The sequence below is a fragment of the Emys orbicularis genome, chromosome 9 (assembly GCF_028017835.1).
Source record: "Emys orbicularis isolate rEmyOrb1 chromosome 9, rEmyOrb1.hap1, whole genome shotgun sequence".
NCBI lineage: Eukaryota > Metazoa > Chordata > Testudines > Emydidae > Emys > Emys orbicularis.
Window position 1 is genome coordinate 69,696,487 of NC_088691.1, and position 19,096 is coordinate 69,715,582.

General features: G+C 41.4%; 1 protein-coding gene across 1 annotated transcript in view; it reads right to left on the reverse strand.

Moving 5' to 3' along the window:
• CUL3 (cullin 3) overlaps positions 1 to 19,096 on the reverse strand; it is a 76,873-nt gene that overhangs the window by 911 nt on the left and 56,866 nt on the right. The window contains exons 11-14 of the mRNA XM_065410563.1: positions 18,840 to 18,936; positions 15,276 to 15,410; positions 8,247 to 8,433; positions 711 to 856 (exon numbers count right to left, since the gene is read on the reverse strand). Coding sequence (XP_065266635.1) covers positions 711 to 856; positions 8,247 to 8,433; positions 15,276 to 15,410; positions 18,840 to 18,936 — 565 coding nt within the window. The remainder of the gene's footprint in view (positions 1 to 710; positions 857 to 8,246; positions 8,434 to 15,275; positions 15,411 to 18,839; positions 18,937 to 19,096) is intronic.

Below are 19,096 nucleotides of genomic sequence, written 5' to 3' on the forward strand. Positions count from 1 at the left end.
CACTGGTCCATCACATCCAATATTCGGCCTCCATTACTGTCATAGCTGATATTTCAGAGAAAGACAAAAACCTAATAATGCACTAGGGCAGGCAATTAAGCAGTTACACACATGGGAGAAAACATCCTTCCTCACACCAGCAGCCTATCAATTTATACCCAGAAGAATGGTTGGCATGAACTCTGTGCTGAAGTTTCCTCATCGTCAGCTTTCTCACTTCTTGGTGCAATTGTGTGTTTATCATGAAGCCTCTCAACCTACAACCATGATGACAGTTAGAACTGGCTGGAGACATTTGCTGTCTGTGCAGCCTTCAAATTTAGTAACTATGAGTATCAGGACTCTCCCTACAAAAGGTTCACTCTTTGAAACTCACTCCCCTTGGCAGCTCATCAGACCCCATGGTTGGCAATTTACAAGTTCAATACAGGATATCAACCTTTTGCAGTCAACTCACTGTTTTTTGTTATAAACCACTGTACTATAAACAACTGGTTGACATAATAGCAACTAAAGGAATTAAATATATCTATGCTTCCAGAGGTATGAGATAAAAATATAAAGTCTCTCTAGAATCAGTTTAAAAATCGAACTGCTGATAAGGCCTTGTAACTTCGCTACATTAACAGAAGAGTAAGAATTGACAGAGAAATCTAAGATGTGCCCTTTTCCTAACCTCTTAACCACGTCAATACTATATGTGATGTTACCTCTGCTACTAGCACATTGTGCTGCATCTTCTTTCTAGATTTCATTATCCGCACTATAGCAGCTTCTATCTCATGTTTTCTGTCATCATCTACTTTCTGCCTTGTTTCTTTTCTTTCTGGGTCCGATTCCCCTTGTTTGGCAGCAACTAAAAGAGAAGATGAAATACCTTAAGCAAAAATCAAAATTATTAATTTTAATAACATTAATATGCACAAAATTTAATTTCACCCACAGTGGAATTAAGTTTCTTGGTTTGTGACATTTTCAAGTGTGGTTTTTAATGAAACGTGGCCACAAGAAGACAGACATACATAGCAATCAATGCACATGTAAGTATGTGTTACTATTTTGTCAGTTGCTATTTACTGTTTAAAATTTAATGTACTAAACGTCTCAGCTTTTCAAACAGTACTGAACTTTGTTTGCAAAACTTTTTTTGGCTACTGTCATATTGAAGATTCTTCTCTTTAAAACTACACAGATTTTGCCAAATTAACTTTGAAGCTATGGGTTATATATGGTGTTTTCTTATTAAATTGTACATCATTTAGAGTGTGTGTCAAAGAAAACAATTCTGACAGTGTAGTTGGGTTTTATTTCCTTTGCTTGTCAGCAGACTGTTTCAATTAAGGCGATGTTTCAATTACAGTGGGAATTGCAACATAGTAAGGAAAGGGACAGAATTTTATTTACAAGGTTACTTTCCAAACCAGTTAAACTGCTGAAGATAATTAGCCAAAAGAAAAATACCAATCAACCTATTCACTTTGTTCTCTGCCCCTTTTGGATTTTGTGCATTTTCTACCATCACCAATTTCTTATTTCTGTCCTTGCTTCCAGTCTCTCTCCACCTACAGCTATTATTTCTAGGCACCTCTTCTCCCATACACAAATTCAATGTTTCCTGCTTTTGAATAGGAGTCGTCTAGCTTCTAGATATCCTTTTTTCTCATTTTACTCTCTCCACTCAAAAACCCTGAACATCATGGCAGCCTTCCCTCTGGCTAAAGATAGAAAGAACCTTCCTTTTCAGTTGTTCACTAGAGAATGCTGCAAGATACATCCACTCATGAAGTCAAGAATTGGTTCTGTTGTGCTGCTAGCCTAGAAAACAAGAGGCCAAAACTCAAATATAACCTCTGATGAAAATAACTGTATGAATTTTTCATCAATGAGTATGTTCAATTAAGAGCCATAATTGTACTTGTTTATGTAGTGCAAAGGGTGATGGGAATAAGAGGATTGCACAGTAAGAGAATAATTTAGTATCCCATTGGAATTTAGGTGCTGCCACAGAACTTGGTCCCCTTGTGCCACGGAGTATGTGAGGCACTAGTTAAGGTGCTCTAAAACACTGGTAACCCGCTATTGTGTCTCTGCCACCTTAAGAATACTCCATGCAAGGTAGACATGTTAAATCATGGATACCTTGGGATTTTGCTTCCATCTGCAGACACCCAAGTTCACTGTAGTTTATGCAACAACCTATATGTAGTGTAATCACAAGAGCATACTGTTGGGTTTAAGATGTTTGCAGTCTTGTCCACATCCACTGTTAGGAAAGGGTTAAAATGTCTGTAATATTTGCAATGTCTGGCATGAGAGAAACACAGTGATTGCACTTAAAATGTATCTGAGAGATTACCAGTTCCAGTGATATGTTCTATTACAAGTCAAAATATTCTGTAATTTTGAGAGAGATTCTTTGAAGATGCTTTTTAAATGCTACCACTGTGTATTGTGGGATAGGGGTTAGATAGATCTTAGTTCATACATGTAGTGTATAAATAATAAGTACTAACACACTGCACTCACATATGCATATACATATACAAGCGTCTCAACATATTTCACCATTTAACTTCAAAACTTTAGTGAGCTAGGCAAAAATGGTTACTTACCTGTACCGTTATTCTTCAAGATGTTGTTGCACACAGGTATTCCACTCCCAGCATACCCAGCATGCTGGAGCCAAAGAGTTTTTTGCAGAAGTACCTGTCAGGGCGTTGCATGCACCCTGCACATATTCATGGCCTCTCCTGAGCCTATAAAAGGGCAGTGCTGCCCCAATCCCCCTCAGTTCCTTTACGCCAGAAATATGATGAAACAGGACTCCAATGCACAGGGAAGGAAGGGTTTAGTGGAATACACACATGCAACATCATCTTGAAAAACAGTTACAATACAGGTAAGTAATAGTTTTTGTTTCTTCAAGTGGCTGCACATGTGTATTACTCAGCAGTAACTCACAAAGCAGTACTGCTAGGTGGTAAAGTCACTCTGAGCCCTAATAGTGACTACAACACAGCCTTCCCAAAATTTGCATCAGATCTCAAAGCAGTCACAATGGCGTAATGATGAGTGAAGGTATGAATAGACGGCCAAGCGGCAGCTCTACAAACATCCAACATGGATATGTCCTTTAGAAAAGCCACTGAAGTAGCTTATGTTCTCATTAAGTGAGCAGACAGTCTCTGTGGAGGCGGTGTGTTCGCTACCCCATAAACTACAGTAATACAGGAAATACTCCATCTAGAAATTGTGTGTGATTTGACCTTTCATTCTATCAGCATAAGAAATACACAAGCCAAGGAAACAACCTGAAAGATTTAGTCCTGTCCAGTTAAAAGATTAATACTCACCATACATACAAAGTACGTATACGTTCATCATCTTTATGTAAGTGTGGTTTTGAAGGAAGAAAACCAGTCAGTATATTGTCTGGCTCAGATGAAAGGCAGATACCACTTCAGTCAGGAACTTCGGCTGTGGCCACAAAGCTACATTATCTTTGAAAACATAGTATATATGGGAGTCCTGCAGTGACAGCCTGAAGCTCACCCATTCTTCTGGCTAACAATGACTATGAGAAAAGATGTCTTCTGACACAGGCGACACAAAGAACAGGTGGCCTATAGGTTCAAATGGAAGGCCCATTAAAGTGGCCAATACAATATTAAGATTCCAAGGTGGCAATGCATCCTTTACCCAGGGAAATAATTAAACAATCCCTTTTAAAAGTCTAGAAACCATCAGGTTAAAAAAAAACCAAAATCCCCAAAAGATCTTCCCTGAACTGGAGGACAAACTGAAGAAGTTCTTGGAATCCACTGGAAACAACTTTTTATTTCAGAAGGTGGACAAGGCAACTGGGGGAGAGGCTGTTCTAGACTGATTCTGACAAATAGGGAGGAAGTGGTTGAAAATTTGATGGTGGAAGGCAGCTTGGGTGTAAGTTACCATGAAATGATGAGCTCATGATTCTAAGGAATGGCAGAAGGGAAAACAGCACAATAAAGACAATGGACTTCAAGCAGGCAGACTAGCAAACTCAGAATTGGTAGGTAAGATGCTGTGGGAAGCAAGTCTAAGGCAAAAAAAAGCGTTCAGGAAAGTTGGTAGGTTTATTAAAGAGACGTGATTAAGGGCACAAGAGCAAACTATCTCAGCGTATAGGAAAGACAAGAAATATGGTAAGAGACCACCCTGGCTTACCCAGGAGATCTTCAACGACCGGAAACTCAAAAACGAGTCATATAAAAAGTGGAAACTAGGTCAAATTATGAAGAATGATTATAAAAAACACAAGACAAGCATGTAGGGACAAAATTAGAAAGGCCAAAGCACAAAAAAAGATTAAACTAGCTAGCAATATAGAGGCTAACAAGAAAACATTTTAAAAATACATCAGACGCAAGAAGATCAAGACCAATGACAGGGTATGCCCATTGCTCAATGAAGAGGGAAAGAGTAACAGAAAATGCAGCAATGACCAAAGTGTTTTTGTTTCAGTTTTCATCAGAAAAAGTTAGCAGTGATTGGACCACTATTGCAGTAAACATCAATGTAAATGGGGAAAATCTGAGGCTAAAATAGATAAAGAACTAGTCAAGTATTATTTAGTCATGGTCTACACTAAAGAGTTATGTTGATGTAAAGCAGTGTATGTCGACCTAATTATGTCAGTGTACACACTACAGCCTTGGTCCCGCCAATGTAAGGGCCCTATTACACAGACATAATAACTCCATCTCCAGGAGAGGTGTAGGGCTTATGTCAGTGTAGTTAGGGCGATGCAGTGTACGTGCATTACTTATATCAGTTGTTGGCTGTCATTCTTGTCAATTTCATGGCTCAAGCATGGAGCTGTGATATTGAGAAAAAGGCCCAGCTGTCATCCTGGGGAGGATGGGCGGCTCCAGCTAGAGCCCGGCTACCCCCAGAGCTCCCGACTCCGAGCCGGGCTGGGCCCACCTAGCTACCAGCTCCCCGCTGGGAGCCTGGGTACTGCTCATAGGGAGCCCGGATATGACATAACTTTATGCAAGATGGGTCTTGTAGGATATCATTGGAAAGGTTATTTTACTAAATGTGATTATCCAATTTGTATGCCTGCATCACTTCTGTATCTAAAGTTAGGAATATGGACTATGTAACCATTATAACTGGGTGTGTATTGGGAAGACACCCACCAGATGACAGGCCATCAAATTTGATGAGCCATCAGGAAGGAACAACCAAACCATGAAGACACTAATCTCTCCCTCCTGGGCGGCATCCGGGTATGTAACTGTGACACTACTAGGTCAGGTGGTCTTGTCACCTGATACTAAACATTATCTGTGACTTCTTGTAACTTTCCACTGTAAAGGAAGGGGGGTCAAGTTTGGGAAACAAAGGATTCCTGCCTTATCTAAATTCTATTTAAGGGTGGGGAGGAAGGCAAATGGGACTCCTCCTCTCCAGCCGGTCTGCCCAAGAAGAAAGACTGCTAAAGCCAGATGAAGGGAAGGCGGGGGGAGTCCAGACTGAGACGGGGGTCCAGTCTGAAAAGAAATATAACTGGAACTCTGAACCACAGAAACTTTGCAACCTGCCTAAAATAACATTTAGGGTAAGAAATTACATTTTTTAACCTGTTTCTTAAGTATATTGAGCTTAGTCTGAGTACTTAGGTTTATTTGCTCAGTAATCGGCTTTGTTCTGGTCTGTTATCTCTTATATTCACTTAAAATTCACTTTTGTAGTTCATAAACTTATTTCTTGTTTATAACACAACCCCGGGGGGGGGGGGGGGGGAGGAAGGAGGGGGAGGCAGTGCATACCTTCCTCCACATTGAGGGAGGAGGTGGATTTCATAATATATCTTTGGGTCTGCACTCCAAGGTAGGTGGACACCTGAGGGCTGGGGCAAATCCCTTAAATTGAGCCTTCCCAGAATTAATCTCAGTGTCTGTTTTTTTTTTTTGCAGTTTGGTGTGGCCCTGCCTGTGTGTGTGTGCTGGAGGAAGCTTAATAGCTTGGCTCAGCAAGACAGGTAAAAAGGGTGCCCAGGTTGGCATAATAGGCAGGCTCAGTGGTATCTCAGCACATCAGGTGGCATCCAAAGGGGGGCAACCCGTCATAATCTGGACCTACAATATCTTGACATGAGGGAGAAAAGCACAGCAAGCCTTGAGAACTGGCCAAAATTTGAGGATATAGATATGAGGGGTCGATTTGTCTTCGGTCCATAATGCTTGGCTAGCAAACCTATGTAAGCATCCCATCATATTGGACACATCGATAATGACAGTCTTGGATGGAAGAGGACAAGAAAATAGTACCTCCCCCCGCATACTTTTTTTGATCCATCCATCATTCTAAAGAGACTAGAACAGAAGGAGGTACATGGACCAACTTGTCTAAGGGATGTCTGTTTGGTCAATAGACTGACTTTAGTCACCCATGGAAGATGTGCATGCACAGCCTGACAAGTTGGGTCACATAAGTACATGAGGCCATGTGGCCTAGTAACCTCAGACAGGCTCAGACTGTGGTGGTAAAGTGTGACTCCAGAGACAGGCACAACTAGTGAATTGTCTGAAATCTCTTCTGATGGGAGAAACGCAGTCAAAATCATAGAACTTCTAAAGAACTTGATTGTGTGTTGGGGAAAATGTAGATTTCTAGACAGTTGAAAAGACAAAGGATAAACCTGATGTGGTAGAGAACCTGATGTTCAGATCTGCCCTGAATGAACCAATTGTCCAGATAAGGGAAAACATGAATTACTTTCCTCCAAACAGGCTGCCAAAACTGCCATGCAGTTGGGAATAGTGGCAGGGCTAATAATAGGCTGAAGGGAAGTACTGTGTACTAATAACGCTGTCCCACTATCACAAGTCTCAGAAATTTCCTGTGATTTGGTGAGACCACCACATGGAAGTAAGCATCCTGTAGATTGAGGAAGCAAACCAGTCACTGCAATCTAGGGAAGGAATAAACACATGCTAGGGAGATCTTGCAAAATTTCTCATATTTGAGATTTCAAAGATCTAGAATGAATCTCAAACCCTCTTGGACTTGGAAATCAGAAAGAATTGTGTATAAAATCCCTTTCCCTGATGTTGAAGGGGAACTTCTTCTGTGGCCCCTAGTGTAAGCAGAATCTGAACTTCTTGAAAGAGTATTGATTTGTGAGATGGGTCCCTGAAAAGGGATGGTGGAACAGTGGCGGGCAGAAATTGAAAAGGATATTCATTCTTACAGTTCTTAGAACTGATTTGTTTGTCATTACAGATCCCCAAGCACTGAGAAAATGGAAGGAAGAATGCTGATGACTGTATTGAGCCGGCTATCCCCTGGGCTCCCCGCTTTGAGCCGGGCTGCGCCCACAAAGCTACCAGCTCCCCGCTGGGAGACTGGGTGCTGCCCACGGGGAGACCGGCGGATCAGAAAGAATTGTGTATAAAATCCAATGAACATCGAGCACAGCCAGGAAAAACACCCAATGTTCACTGAAGAAAACAACAAATCAGTAATTTCATAGCAGTAGAGTAAGTTATATGTCTATGAGCTAGACCAGGGGTTCTCAAACTTCATTGCACCGTGACCCCCTTCCGGCAACAAAAATTACTACACAACCTCAGGAGGGGGGAATTAAAACCCAAGCTTACCTGAGCCCTACTGCCCCAGGTCGGGGGAGCCAAATCCAAGGGTTTCAGCCCCAGGCAGGGAGCCTGTAACCTGAGCCCCACCACCCAGAGCTGAAGGCCTTGGGCTTGGGCTTTGACCCCAGGCAATGGGGCTTTGGCCCTGGCCCCCAGCAAGTCTAAAGCCAGCCCTGGCAACCCCATTAAAACGGGGTTGCAACCCACTTTGGGGTCCCGACCCACAGTTTGAGAACCGCTGAGATAGATGTCTCTCTCTCCCTTGCCAAGTAAATCAGAACACAGCCTGGTAAGTTTTAAAAAATAGTAATTTAATTTAAAAGCTACAGTCCTTCCACCTTCTTCTCCTTGGAGAGGACTACATACTTTTTTAAAAAAAAAAAAACATCCCCACTTAACTCAACTATTACTTTCTGTAAGTGCTTTGGATTTCCTCCTCATTTAAATTTTTGCTTTCAGGCTACTAGTCAATGACAACAGGTTTTATAGCTTAATATTTTCCTTTTGCTAGTGTGATGCATTTACCTTCAATGTAGATGCCAACATTTTACAACTTAAGATATTTTTGGAGTACAAGAGAGCAGAATATAAAAATAGACTTACCCGTTTGAATCTTGACTCTGTGCAATTTGGATGTGAACTGATCATTCACTGTAAATATATGACCATTTTCTATTTCTTTTGATTTAGGCTCTTTTGTGAGAACTCGTTGTGTTGGTTTGCCACATGCAAGGGACTGTAGGGCTCTAACAAGCTCTCTTTCAGGGATATCAGTTTCTTGTTGAATTTCCTGAAGGAAAATCATGACATCATCAATAGCTTATAATTAATGTCAGAACACGTTAGGTAGCTTATTTTGGATGGGGGGGGGGGCGCAAAAAAAAACAACCCTAATTGCTCAAAAAGATAATCCTTGGCTCTCAAAACTAAATTCTGATATTTAGATTCTTTAGATGCCTGAAAAGTTAGAATTCATTTAATGATAGTCTAGTAAGCACTACACAAAAAGGCTTATGATGAACATGGGTTAATTTAGAGAAAGTGGATTTCTTCAAGTATAATTTAAAGTCAACAGCTGCCAATGTGATGAAGGGAACAAAATGAATAATTAACTGTTAACACTCAATTTATCTCCTGAGAAAGCCAAAAGGGTTTATTTCCATTCTCTCCAATGTTGCTTTATGGAATGAAACCTGAGCTCCAAAGTTACTTTCATGATCAGTTCAATGAAAAAAGTATACACAGCAATCAAGGAAATTTCTGACAGAAAGTTATCAAAAGTACCTTATCAAGCCAGGTAAGGCAGTTCGTTAACATGAAAAGCTGACAGCCTTACAAGAAATATCAAATATGAGTCTCATCCTGGCACCAGCTTTTTCACAAAAATGTGTTTTCTCACCCTCCTGCAGAGTACACTCCTAAAAAAGTATAGAGCTGCTTAAGATTAGTTTTGTTTCCTCCTTACACTCAGCAGAGAACAAAACTGAGAGTCTGGTCCACCTCAGCTCAAAGTACAACAGATGACATTTGAAAGATGACTACTAAAACATTAGTAGTGCAAACACTGTTCGAACCCATACAAAGCACAAAATTCCTACAGAAATATACCCCAGCAGTGCTTAACACTGCTTTAGAAGACTGTGTGCAATCAGCTTATCTATCGAGTCCCTCAAACTTCCATCAAGTGTTTCTGTAGTTTTAGTGCCTCTCGGAGTCACTTGTTGGGAGAAATATAAGCTATGGCATGTTTTGCTGTCTTCTTCATAAAAATGTTAGCACTAGTTGGATCCACGTAGAAAGTCAGTGTTCCTGAGAGTTCTACTGAGAGCCATTTAGAAGCTGAGGAATCAATCCTCATTTTCCATTTTCTTATGGATGCTGAAGTTTTGAACTACTGCAATGTGCTTTCGGACTGTGTTAGCGCAACACCTTTACGTTACACCTGCCAATACCCAAAAAGCCCACCTCTAGGGTGACATGAAGAGCGGATATTTGCTCATTTCTAGTTTCATTTAAATATAACCACCAATTTGGTTCTATCCTATATTTGTTTATCAAGTTTCAGCTAACGTGCATTTTTAAAGACTAAATTACAATCATTTTTGTCTTGAAAAATGAACCTTATTGCAATGGCATAATCAGGACCACTTCAGTAAACCAAAAGGAAATGAATCTTGACCATATAAATTAATTACTTACAACAATAAGTAAATAAGCTTTTTAATTATTTATTTAAATTTAATGTGTCAAGGCCAACAATTCCAGCACAACCTACTGCTGCCAATGAGATTTCAGTCCAACACCCTGATTTCTAATGCCAAAGGATTAAAATCAATCCATCAATAATCACTGCTGTACTTTTCACCTCAATAAAGTATTCTGACTACTGCCATTGAAAGTGAAATACAGAACTAAAATAAAAATTAAGAACCAGTTTTTATGCTATACACCCTTATTAACCAGGCAGTGGGGGTGGGGGGCATTCACTACATACTGTGTGTATTTTAATTCTCAACATTACAGTTCGTCCTTAAACTGACACTTGCATGAAATCTGGTCTTTCAGAAATGCACAAATTGCCTTTAAATAAGCATCACAGAAACGGTCTGATGCTGTGATACGATGAGCACCATCCACTAGTTGACTTCGGTGGGGGTGGAGGGTACTCAGCAATTTGTAGCACAGAAAGGTTTCTAGAAGAAGGGTACAAGAATTACAATTTTTCTATTAACATGAACAACAGGAGTTACTGCATCCTAACGAAGTTTAAGTCATCAGCATGTTATTTTTACAAATGCACATCTTTTTATAAAGACATTTAATATCTTTTTAAGATTTAAAAGAGATATTTCTAAAGTGTTCCCCCCCCCCACTTTCTAATATCTGGTATGTTATAGACATTTCATTTTGGGGAGGAAAGCTATAATTACAACCTATTATGCAGCTGAACATATCTAAAACAGATCTAAAGGAGCTGTGTCTGGAAACTACACAATAGGCTGCAATAACTAACAAACAATACAGTGTGTCAAATTCCAGACATCTTAAGTTTTTTTCTTATAGCAAGGAATTAAATAATTGTTTCAACATTAACATGGTTGAAAAATCCACAGACGCAAAGAATTTTAAATTGTACAGGCTTCACCAACCTTTAAAAGCTCTCCCAATGTGGAAGAGGGGAAAAAAGGAACAGCATAAATTATGAAGTCAGACTAAACTTTTTTAATGAACTAGTTTTGCTGAATTATGTAACAATTTCATACATATCAAATTTTGAATTTCACATTGGACATGGTTAGGGATAGGACAAATCTTCAGTTTATATTCAATTTGTGAACAAATGAAGCTTCTGAGGATATATACTTCAAAATATTTAAGCATTCTTCACCAGACACTGAAATAAGCAACAACGTAAGATTTGAATATAAGGAGTAGCCCACTTGGAAAGAATAGGGTAAGTTATTAAGAAAATAAAAAACCTTAAGCTATTCAGAAAAACCTCCCTCTCATGTGGAAGCACCATTAAAGTAAGCCCATTTTTCCCCTCACAAAAATATCCAACTAGTTACACAAAGCCCTAACATATGAACCTCCAACAATTAAAAAGCAAAATTCTTTCCTCAAAATCTAAATAGTAATACTAAAATAAAAAAATAAAAATAAATAAATAAATATTTAAATAAATAAATAATACTCTGTGCTCCTATAGTACCCCATCAACTATTAAGTGTCAGCACTGCTCCAAAAGAGAAAGTATTTGCCTTAATTACCACTTATCCAAAATGGGGCTAAGAGCTTAGGGAAATTTAACAGTTAGAGTTATCAGTGGCAGAGCTGGGAACAGAAGCGTAATTAGACAAAACTCCTTCCTCTTTTGCAAAGGCATCATTTTTTGTTGGTGCCTCTGCTTATTGTCAGCACAGAGGGTACCTGAACTTCTTTGGCGTTATGCTGTACTACTGTGTCCTTTACAGTACTGACTTTATAGAGTGCTGAAAGCAGAATGCTGCATATGGGAGCTGGGTCACTCGAAGGTCTATAGAGTGTCACAGGGTAGCTGGTCCCTGTGAGTAGACCAGAACCAGCTCCTATGTATCAGGGTAGGTGGGCCCAAATGCGCCAATTAAAGGGAGTAGGATTACACCTGGGTCTATACAGACCTATCAGAGGGCAGGGACGGGATAAGTTATTGGGACAGGCTGGGTCTGAGAAGTGGAGCTAATTCCTGTGGAGAGTCCTTGGAGCAAAGGGCCAGGTACCCAGGAAGTTATTCCAGAAATGAAGCAGAGCTGGCTGGGACTGGGAAGCTGCAAGAAGCAGGATCACCAGAGACTGTGGGAGGGGAGACCATGAAACCCTAGGACAAGGGTGAGCTAAGGGACTATTTCTGTTTGCTTTATTCACTTATGTTTGGACAATAAGCCTTCTTAAAGCAGAGGGTGTGGCAGCATGCAATTGAAAGCTGGGGAGAAGCCCTGGCATACCACAATGAGATTTTACACATACCAAGCAATTTCATGGCTATTTTGGAACGGGGAAAAAATCTCCTGACCCCCATCAAAAGATAGATTGACTTGAAGTGATTTTTTCTAAGTAGGAGACTGCAGTGGCCTCTATCCCTCCTCTTGGGATCTGCCTAGCAATAGACTGTGACCCCACAAAGTGACGAGACTTCCTCGTTCACCTTCTCCGGACATTGGCCAAGATGGCCATCCATCACATTAGAAAAGGAAGCTGGACAGGAGGGTGCTCTATGACTGTGGGGCCTACTTCTGATTGCTCTTTAAGTCACATCTCTGGGCAGAGTTCCTCTGGGTGGTGTCCACTGCCTCCTTGGATGCCTTGAGGGGCAAGGGTCGCTGTCTGGGATTCTCTGCTCGGTGTCTCCCCCTGGATCCCTTATTTCATCCCTGTGACCTGCACTCCTGGCCCTATTTTTTCCATTTGTTGTCCCCCAGATTTAGTTGATGCCTGGGTTTGGTGGCTCCTCCCCTTATGCTCATTGCCTTTAGCAATGGGCAGGGCCACACCCGCCCACCCCAGTGCCTCAATAGGTTCCCATTGTTTGTGGGGACAGCACTGTTAAATCAACAGTCTATAGAAGACAATCTAAAAACTAGAACTCACAGTCCATTTTGGCTGCTGTGGTGATCTCTACCTGTCCACCTTCCAATCAGTACTTGTTACTCCTGGGGGAATTCTGTACCACTGCATGTGCGCAGAATTCATGTCCCCTGCAGAAAAATGACTTTCTGACAGGGAAGCAAAGGGAAGCTGCAAGAGCGGTCACGCAGCACTCCCTAGTAGCGCAGGTACATCAGTTCAGGTACCCAGAGCAGGCGGCAGCAAGGTAAATCACCGCAGGGCTGGGGACACCCCAGCCAGTGGCTCCTACCATGAGCTGGAATCAGCTGCTTGGCTCGAGGGAGGAGAGAAGTTGCTGGGGCTGTGTCAGACCCACCCTCAGAAGCCTACCCCAAATCCAGAAAGCTCAGTATCCTCCACTGCTCCTGCCTCCATCATTCCTCAGCTGTGGGGGGAAAGGTTACTGTATGGGGAGCTGCTCCCCCATCCACCCAATCCCTGTGCATCCGGACCTTCCATACCCAGACACCCATGCCAAGCCTCACACGGTACATCCAGAACTCCCCTAGCCTTCCATACCCAAACCCCTCCCCACTGAACCTCAAGTCCCTGCACCCAGACCCCCTGCCTCTGGGCCCCCACCTCTGTACCCAGACTACCCCTCATTGAGCTCCCTGCACTCAAACCCCCACCCTGATGCCCCACTCCCTGCACCAGCCTGAGCCCCCACATCCAGAGCCCCACGCCACTGACCCCCAACTAGCTGCACCCAGACCCCCACACCACCAAGCCTCACTCCCCCAGCACTCAGATCCGCCGCTGAGACCCCTACACACAAACCTCTGCTGAGCCCCAACCACCTTCACCTGGAAGTCCCTGGAAAGTCCCATTGCCCCTGCACCTGGAACCCCCCCAATGAGCCTCTGTGCATCCAGATCCCCTCCACATCTAGACCCCCACATTGAGTTGCTTGCACCCAGACTGTCCCACACAGAATCCTCTCACCCCACACCTGGATCCCCCCCACACTGAGCCCCTCCACACTTGGATCCTTCCTGGTTAAGCCTGCCTGCCCTACACCTGGTGCACCTGGAGCAGAGCCCCATGGTGTTTCTGGGGCAGGCCCAGGCTTTGTGCTGTGTCAGGGTTGGGTGCAGCCTCACCACTGAGTCCATATCCCGGGGGTAGAAGCTGGAGGGCTGCAGAGTGATCTCCCACCTTCATGCAGCCAGTGGCCTGTGCTCCCCACTGCCATGCTGGAGTCTCTGCATTTATTTATTGACAAACAAAACTTGCAGAATTTTAAAATATTGTGTGCAGAATTCCTAATTTTTTGGCACAGAATGCTCTCAGAAGTATACTTGTGTGAAACAGAAAAAGAATAGCAAACCGTGTGCAGTTGCAAAGGCAACTGAAAAATAAAGTCAGTCTATCAACCTTTGTGTTTTGCACAAGCACTTACACATCACTGATGCTTCTATGTTCTGGCAATCTTATGCTTTTGTGAATGCATGCAAAGTCATGCTATCATAGCACATCATGAGGGTCAACAGAACAAAGCATCACTATTTTACTGGTGCTGAATACATTAACTACTATTCAGCAATCAAATAAAGGCAGATTCTTCCTATTCCAAGGTTTGATAACTCAGAATATGAAACATGTATCAAGAATAGAGATTTCTTCAGGGGGGGGGGGGGAGGAAGACCAAACAAAATGAAATCAGTTTTTTTAATGCTTTAGGTAAGTGGATCCTCATGTTCATGAGAGAGTATTTACATAAATGGACCCAAAACAATTTGGGCCCCATCTTCACTGGCTGGCTATACTGAATTAAAGCCTTTTAACCTGAAGCAGTCTTAAAACAGTATTTTATACTGCTGTGCAGAATATCATTTCCCTGTACGCAGCTGGGGTCTAAAGGTATATACTTCTAAATTCGGAGTTTCTGGAATAGAGAATGACTAAGGTAATCAGCCAATTTTCAACACCTTTAAAGGAAACAAATGGTTAAGGGCCCTGGCCCCTTTGTTTAAGTGTTCCAAGGAAGAGGGGCTTGCAGCTACACACAGCCCACACTTTTAATAAGGGTTTCACAGCATACAATCCCAATGGAAACTTCTCTAAGAAACACACATTCCATATGTTAAGGGATTAACAATACGTCAAACAACATTATGGAGCTAAAAACAAAAAGTAAAAATATAAAAGTAAATTATTATGGACTCCGAACTCTCGCTATCAAGTTAAAAAAAAAAAAAAGTGTGTGTGTGTGTGTGTGTGTGTGTGTGTGTGTGTGTGTGTGTGTGTGTGTGTGTGTGTGTGTGAGAGAGAGAGAGAGAGAGAGAGAGAGAGAGAGAGACAGACAAATGAGGTATATTCCTTTGGCATCAAAAGGTCTGTGTACATAGGTCAAGATTTCCTACACAACTTCTGAAAGAGTACAGGTGGATGTATAATACCATAGATCTACATATGCTCTGCATCTATCTGCAGAATACATTTTAACATTTTTTTTAAGTCAGCTTAGAAAGCCACAAATCATACCTCAAACGTGTATTTTTCTCTGTTGTTAAAGAGCATTAGTATCGTCATTTGGAAAGTGGAAACTTGCAATATGTGCTTCCTTGTATTTGAGCCAGTTACTTGGGCACCTCCTACACCAACCTCTGAGCCATCTTCCTGTTTGAATTTAAAAGAAGTAATGAAATCACTTTTAGGAATATTTTTTCATCTCCTGATTAAGCTTTTTATGTAGTAAATGGAGAACTATACTTAAGCAATATTAAGTTTGAGATTTTAAATCCAGAAGTCCCAGAGTAGTATATGCTTGGTTCTGATTTTGCCTAACTACTTTAATATACTCTTCAGGTCTTCCTGCTTCCCCTCCTGCTTACCAATTTATCAAAATTGCTGCAGCGAAAATCCTTGTCCCTTTGCTCCAATCAGGCCAGTTCCAAAACTTCTCTTAGTAATCCATATTGTGGGTGTGTCCTAATCCCACTTTTATGTTTTTTATGTTGCAGTTATGCTTGGATTACCTTCTCTGTCCCCATGTACCATACAATCTCTTCCTTCTTTCTAACCTTTGCTTAGCTTTCCAATGCTGATCTCTCCAGGGCTTACTACTCCCCATTTCTCACAAATGAAATTTACTTGTTTTGTTTGTATAATTTAAACTTTAAGCTTTCTATATATTTGAAAAGTGTAATTGACAATAGTGGCATTATGAAACTACAATAGGTTTGCCTTGAAAATTTTTTTTTAAACCTTAATTCCAATGCAACAACTGCAGAGAAATTTCACTTTGGTCTGAGTCACAGCCCAAAATAAGGTGGGAGGGCAAGGAAGAACAGCTAGTCCTATAAGAAGAGGGGAAGAATCGATGGATACACCCAGAGTTCAGAGCCACAGGAAGATACAGGTTGAGTCAGAGAAGATTGCAAGGGAGAATAAAAGACAAGAGGACTTGCAGCCAGAAGGAACAGAAGGAAGGCTGGAGAATCACACCATCCCCAGGAAAAGGCAGGTTTCTGATTGGGGACTCCCTACTACAAAGAACAGACAGGCCTGTCACCGAGCTGATCCGGAGAACAGAAGGGTGTGCTGCCTGCTGGGAGCTAAGATACAGGATATGGATCTGAGGCTGAAGAGGATCCTAATGGGAGCAGGAAAGAATCCAATGATGTCCTTCATGTGGGAATAAATGATACAGCTAGATTCTCGCTGGAATGCATCAAGGGCGACTATAGCAGGCTGGGGAAGATGCTTAAGGAAATGGAGGCTCAGGGATTCTACCTGTCCCTAGAGGAGGTGAATGAAGGCGAGATAAGATGACGATGATCAACAGATGGCTTAGGAAGTAGTGCTATAGGGTGGGCTTTGGCATGTTAGATAATGAAAGATAATGGAGCAAATAATTAGGAAATCAATTTGCAAACATCTAGAAGATAATAAGGTGATAAGTAACAGTAAGCATGGATTTGTCAAGAACAAATCCTGTCAAACCAATTTGATAGCTTTCTTTGACAGGGTAACAAGCCTTGTGGATAGTGGGGAAGCGGTAGACATGGTATATCTAGACTTTAGTAAAGCTTTTGATACTATCTCACATGACCGTCTCATAAACAAACAAGGGAAATGCTACCTAGATGGAGCTACTATAAGGTGGGTGCAAAACTGATTGGAAAACCATTCTCAGAGAGTAGTTATCAGTGGTTCACAGTCATGCTGGAAGGCATAATGAGTGGGGCCCCGCAGGGATCAGTTCTGGGTCTGGTTCTGTTCAATACCTTCATCAATGATTTAGACAGGGGTATAGAGAGTACATTTATAAAGTTTGTGGACGATACCAAGCTGGGAGGGGTTGCAAGTGCTTTAGAGGATAGGATTAAAATTCAAATGAACAGGACAAACTGGAGAAATGATCTGAAGTAACTACAACGGGTCATACTGAAAGTGAACTGTCAGGTTGAAGGGAGGTTACAAGGGAGTTCCTCAGGGATCAGTCTTGGGACCTATCTTATTTAACATTTTTATTACTGACCTTGGCAGAAAAAGTGTGTGTGCGCTAATAAAATTTGCAGATGAAACAAAGTTGGGAGGTATTTCCAATACAGAGGAGGACCGGACTATCACACAAGATGATCTGGATGACCTTGTAAACTGGAGTAATAGAAATGGGATGAAATTTAACAGCGCAAATTGCAAGGTCATGCATTTAGGGACTAACAATAAGAACTTTTGCTATAAGCTGGGGGTGTATCAGTTGGAAGTGATAGAGGAGGACGAAGACCGGAGTGTCTTATTTGATCACAGGATGACTATGAGCTGCCAATCTGATGCAGTTGTGAAAAAGGCTAATGAAGTCCTAGGGCGCATCAGGCTAGATATTTCCAGTAGAGACAGGGAACTGTTAGTAACATTACACAAGGCACTGGTGAGACCTCATCTGGAATACTGTGTGCAATTCTGGTCTCCCATGTTTAGGAAAGATTAATTCAAACAGGAACAGGTGCAGAGAAGGGCTATTAGAATGTTCTGAGGAATGGAAAACCTACCTTATGAGAGGAGACTCAAAGAGCTTGGCTTATTTAGGCTAACCAAACACAGGCTTGGGGGGAAGATATGATTGCTCTCTATAAATACATCAGAGGGATAAATACCAGGGAGGGCGAGAAGTTATTTAAGTTAAGCACCAACATGGACACAAGAATAAATGGATATAAACTGGCCATCAACAAGTTTAGGCTTGAAATTAGACAAAGGTTTCTAACCATCAGAGGAGTAAAGTTCTGGAACAGACTTCCAAGGGGAGTAGTGGGAGCAAAAAACCTAACTGGCTTAAAGACTGAGCTTGATAAGTTTATGGAGAGGATGGTATGATGAAACTGCCCCCAATGGCAGGTAGCTGATTTGCAACTGCTAGCAGCAAATATCTCCGATGGCTGGTAATAGGACATTAGATGGGGAGGGCTCTGAGTTACTACAGCGAATTCTTTCCCAGCTGTCTGGCTGATGGGTCTTGCCCACATGCTCAGGGTCTAACTGATGGCCATATTTGGGGTCAGGAAGGAATTTTAACATAGATCACATTGGCAGAGACCCTGGGGGTTTTTCACCTTCCTCTGCAGTACAGGGAACAGGTCATTTGCAGGTTTAAACTAGTATAAATGGTGGATTTTCTGTAACTTGAACTCTTTAATTCATGATTTGAGAACTTCAGTAACTCAGCCAGAGGCTAGGGATCTATTACAGGAGTCTGTGGGTGAGGTTCTGTGACCTGCAATTTGCAGGAGGTCAGACTAGATGATCATGATGGTCTATGAGTCCATTATCATCCTATGATTTAATTAAACCAACAGGTTGGAGAGTTTCAAATTTGATTCAGGATTATAGAATGTATGCTTGTAAGTATACTCCAAACTGTTGCCAAGGTAAGAGCTGAATTAAAAAAAAGGGATAGATGTATTTTTTTTTAAATTGTACTTATGTCCTATACTGGCAGTTTAATTTATAGCTAAGAAAATCCAAAACTGATTACAAATTTATCTTTACATTTACAAATTTTTTTAGATTAAACCATAACACTTTCAGAATACAGACATTTACCTTTTTAACAGGTCCATAGAAGGTGGCATTGAGATCTGCCGAACCCATGTGATGCTGGAGTGTCAGCTGTCGACCGCTGTGTTTGGCTAAATAAAATCTACGAGACAATTAAAATGAAAATTTACATATTTATAATGCACATTTTATGCTTTTATGATCCAAAAGCACTTTACATACATAGATAATTTTGAACTCTTCAGGATGGAATATACTAAGTGTAATGTGTAACAATTACTCTTAAAAAAAAAAAGTTAAAC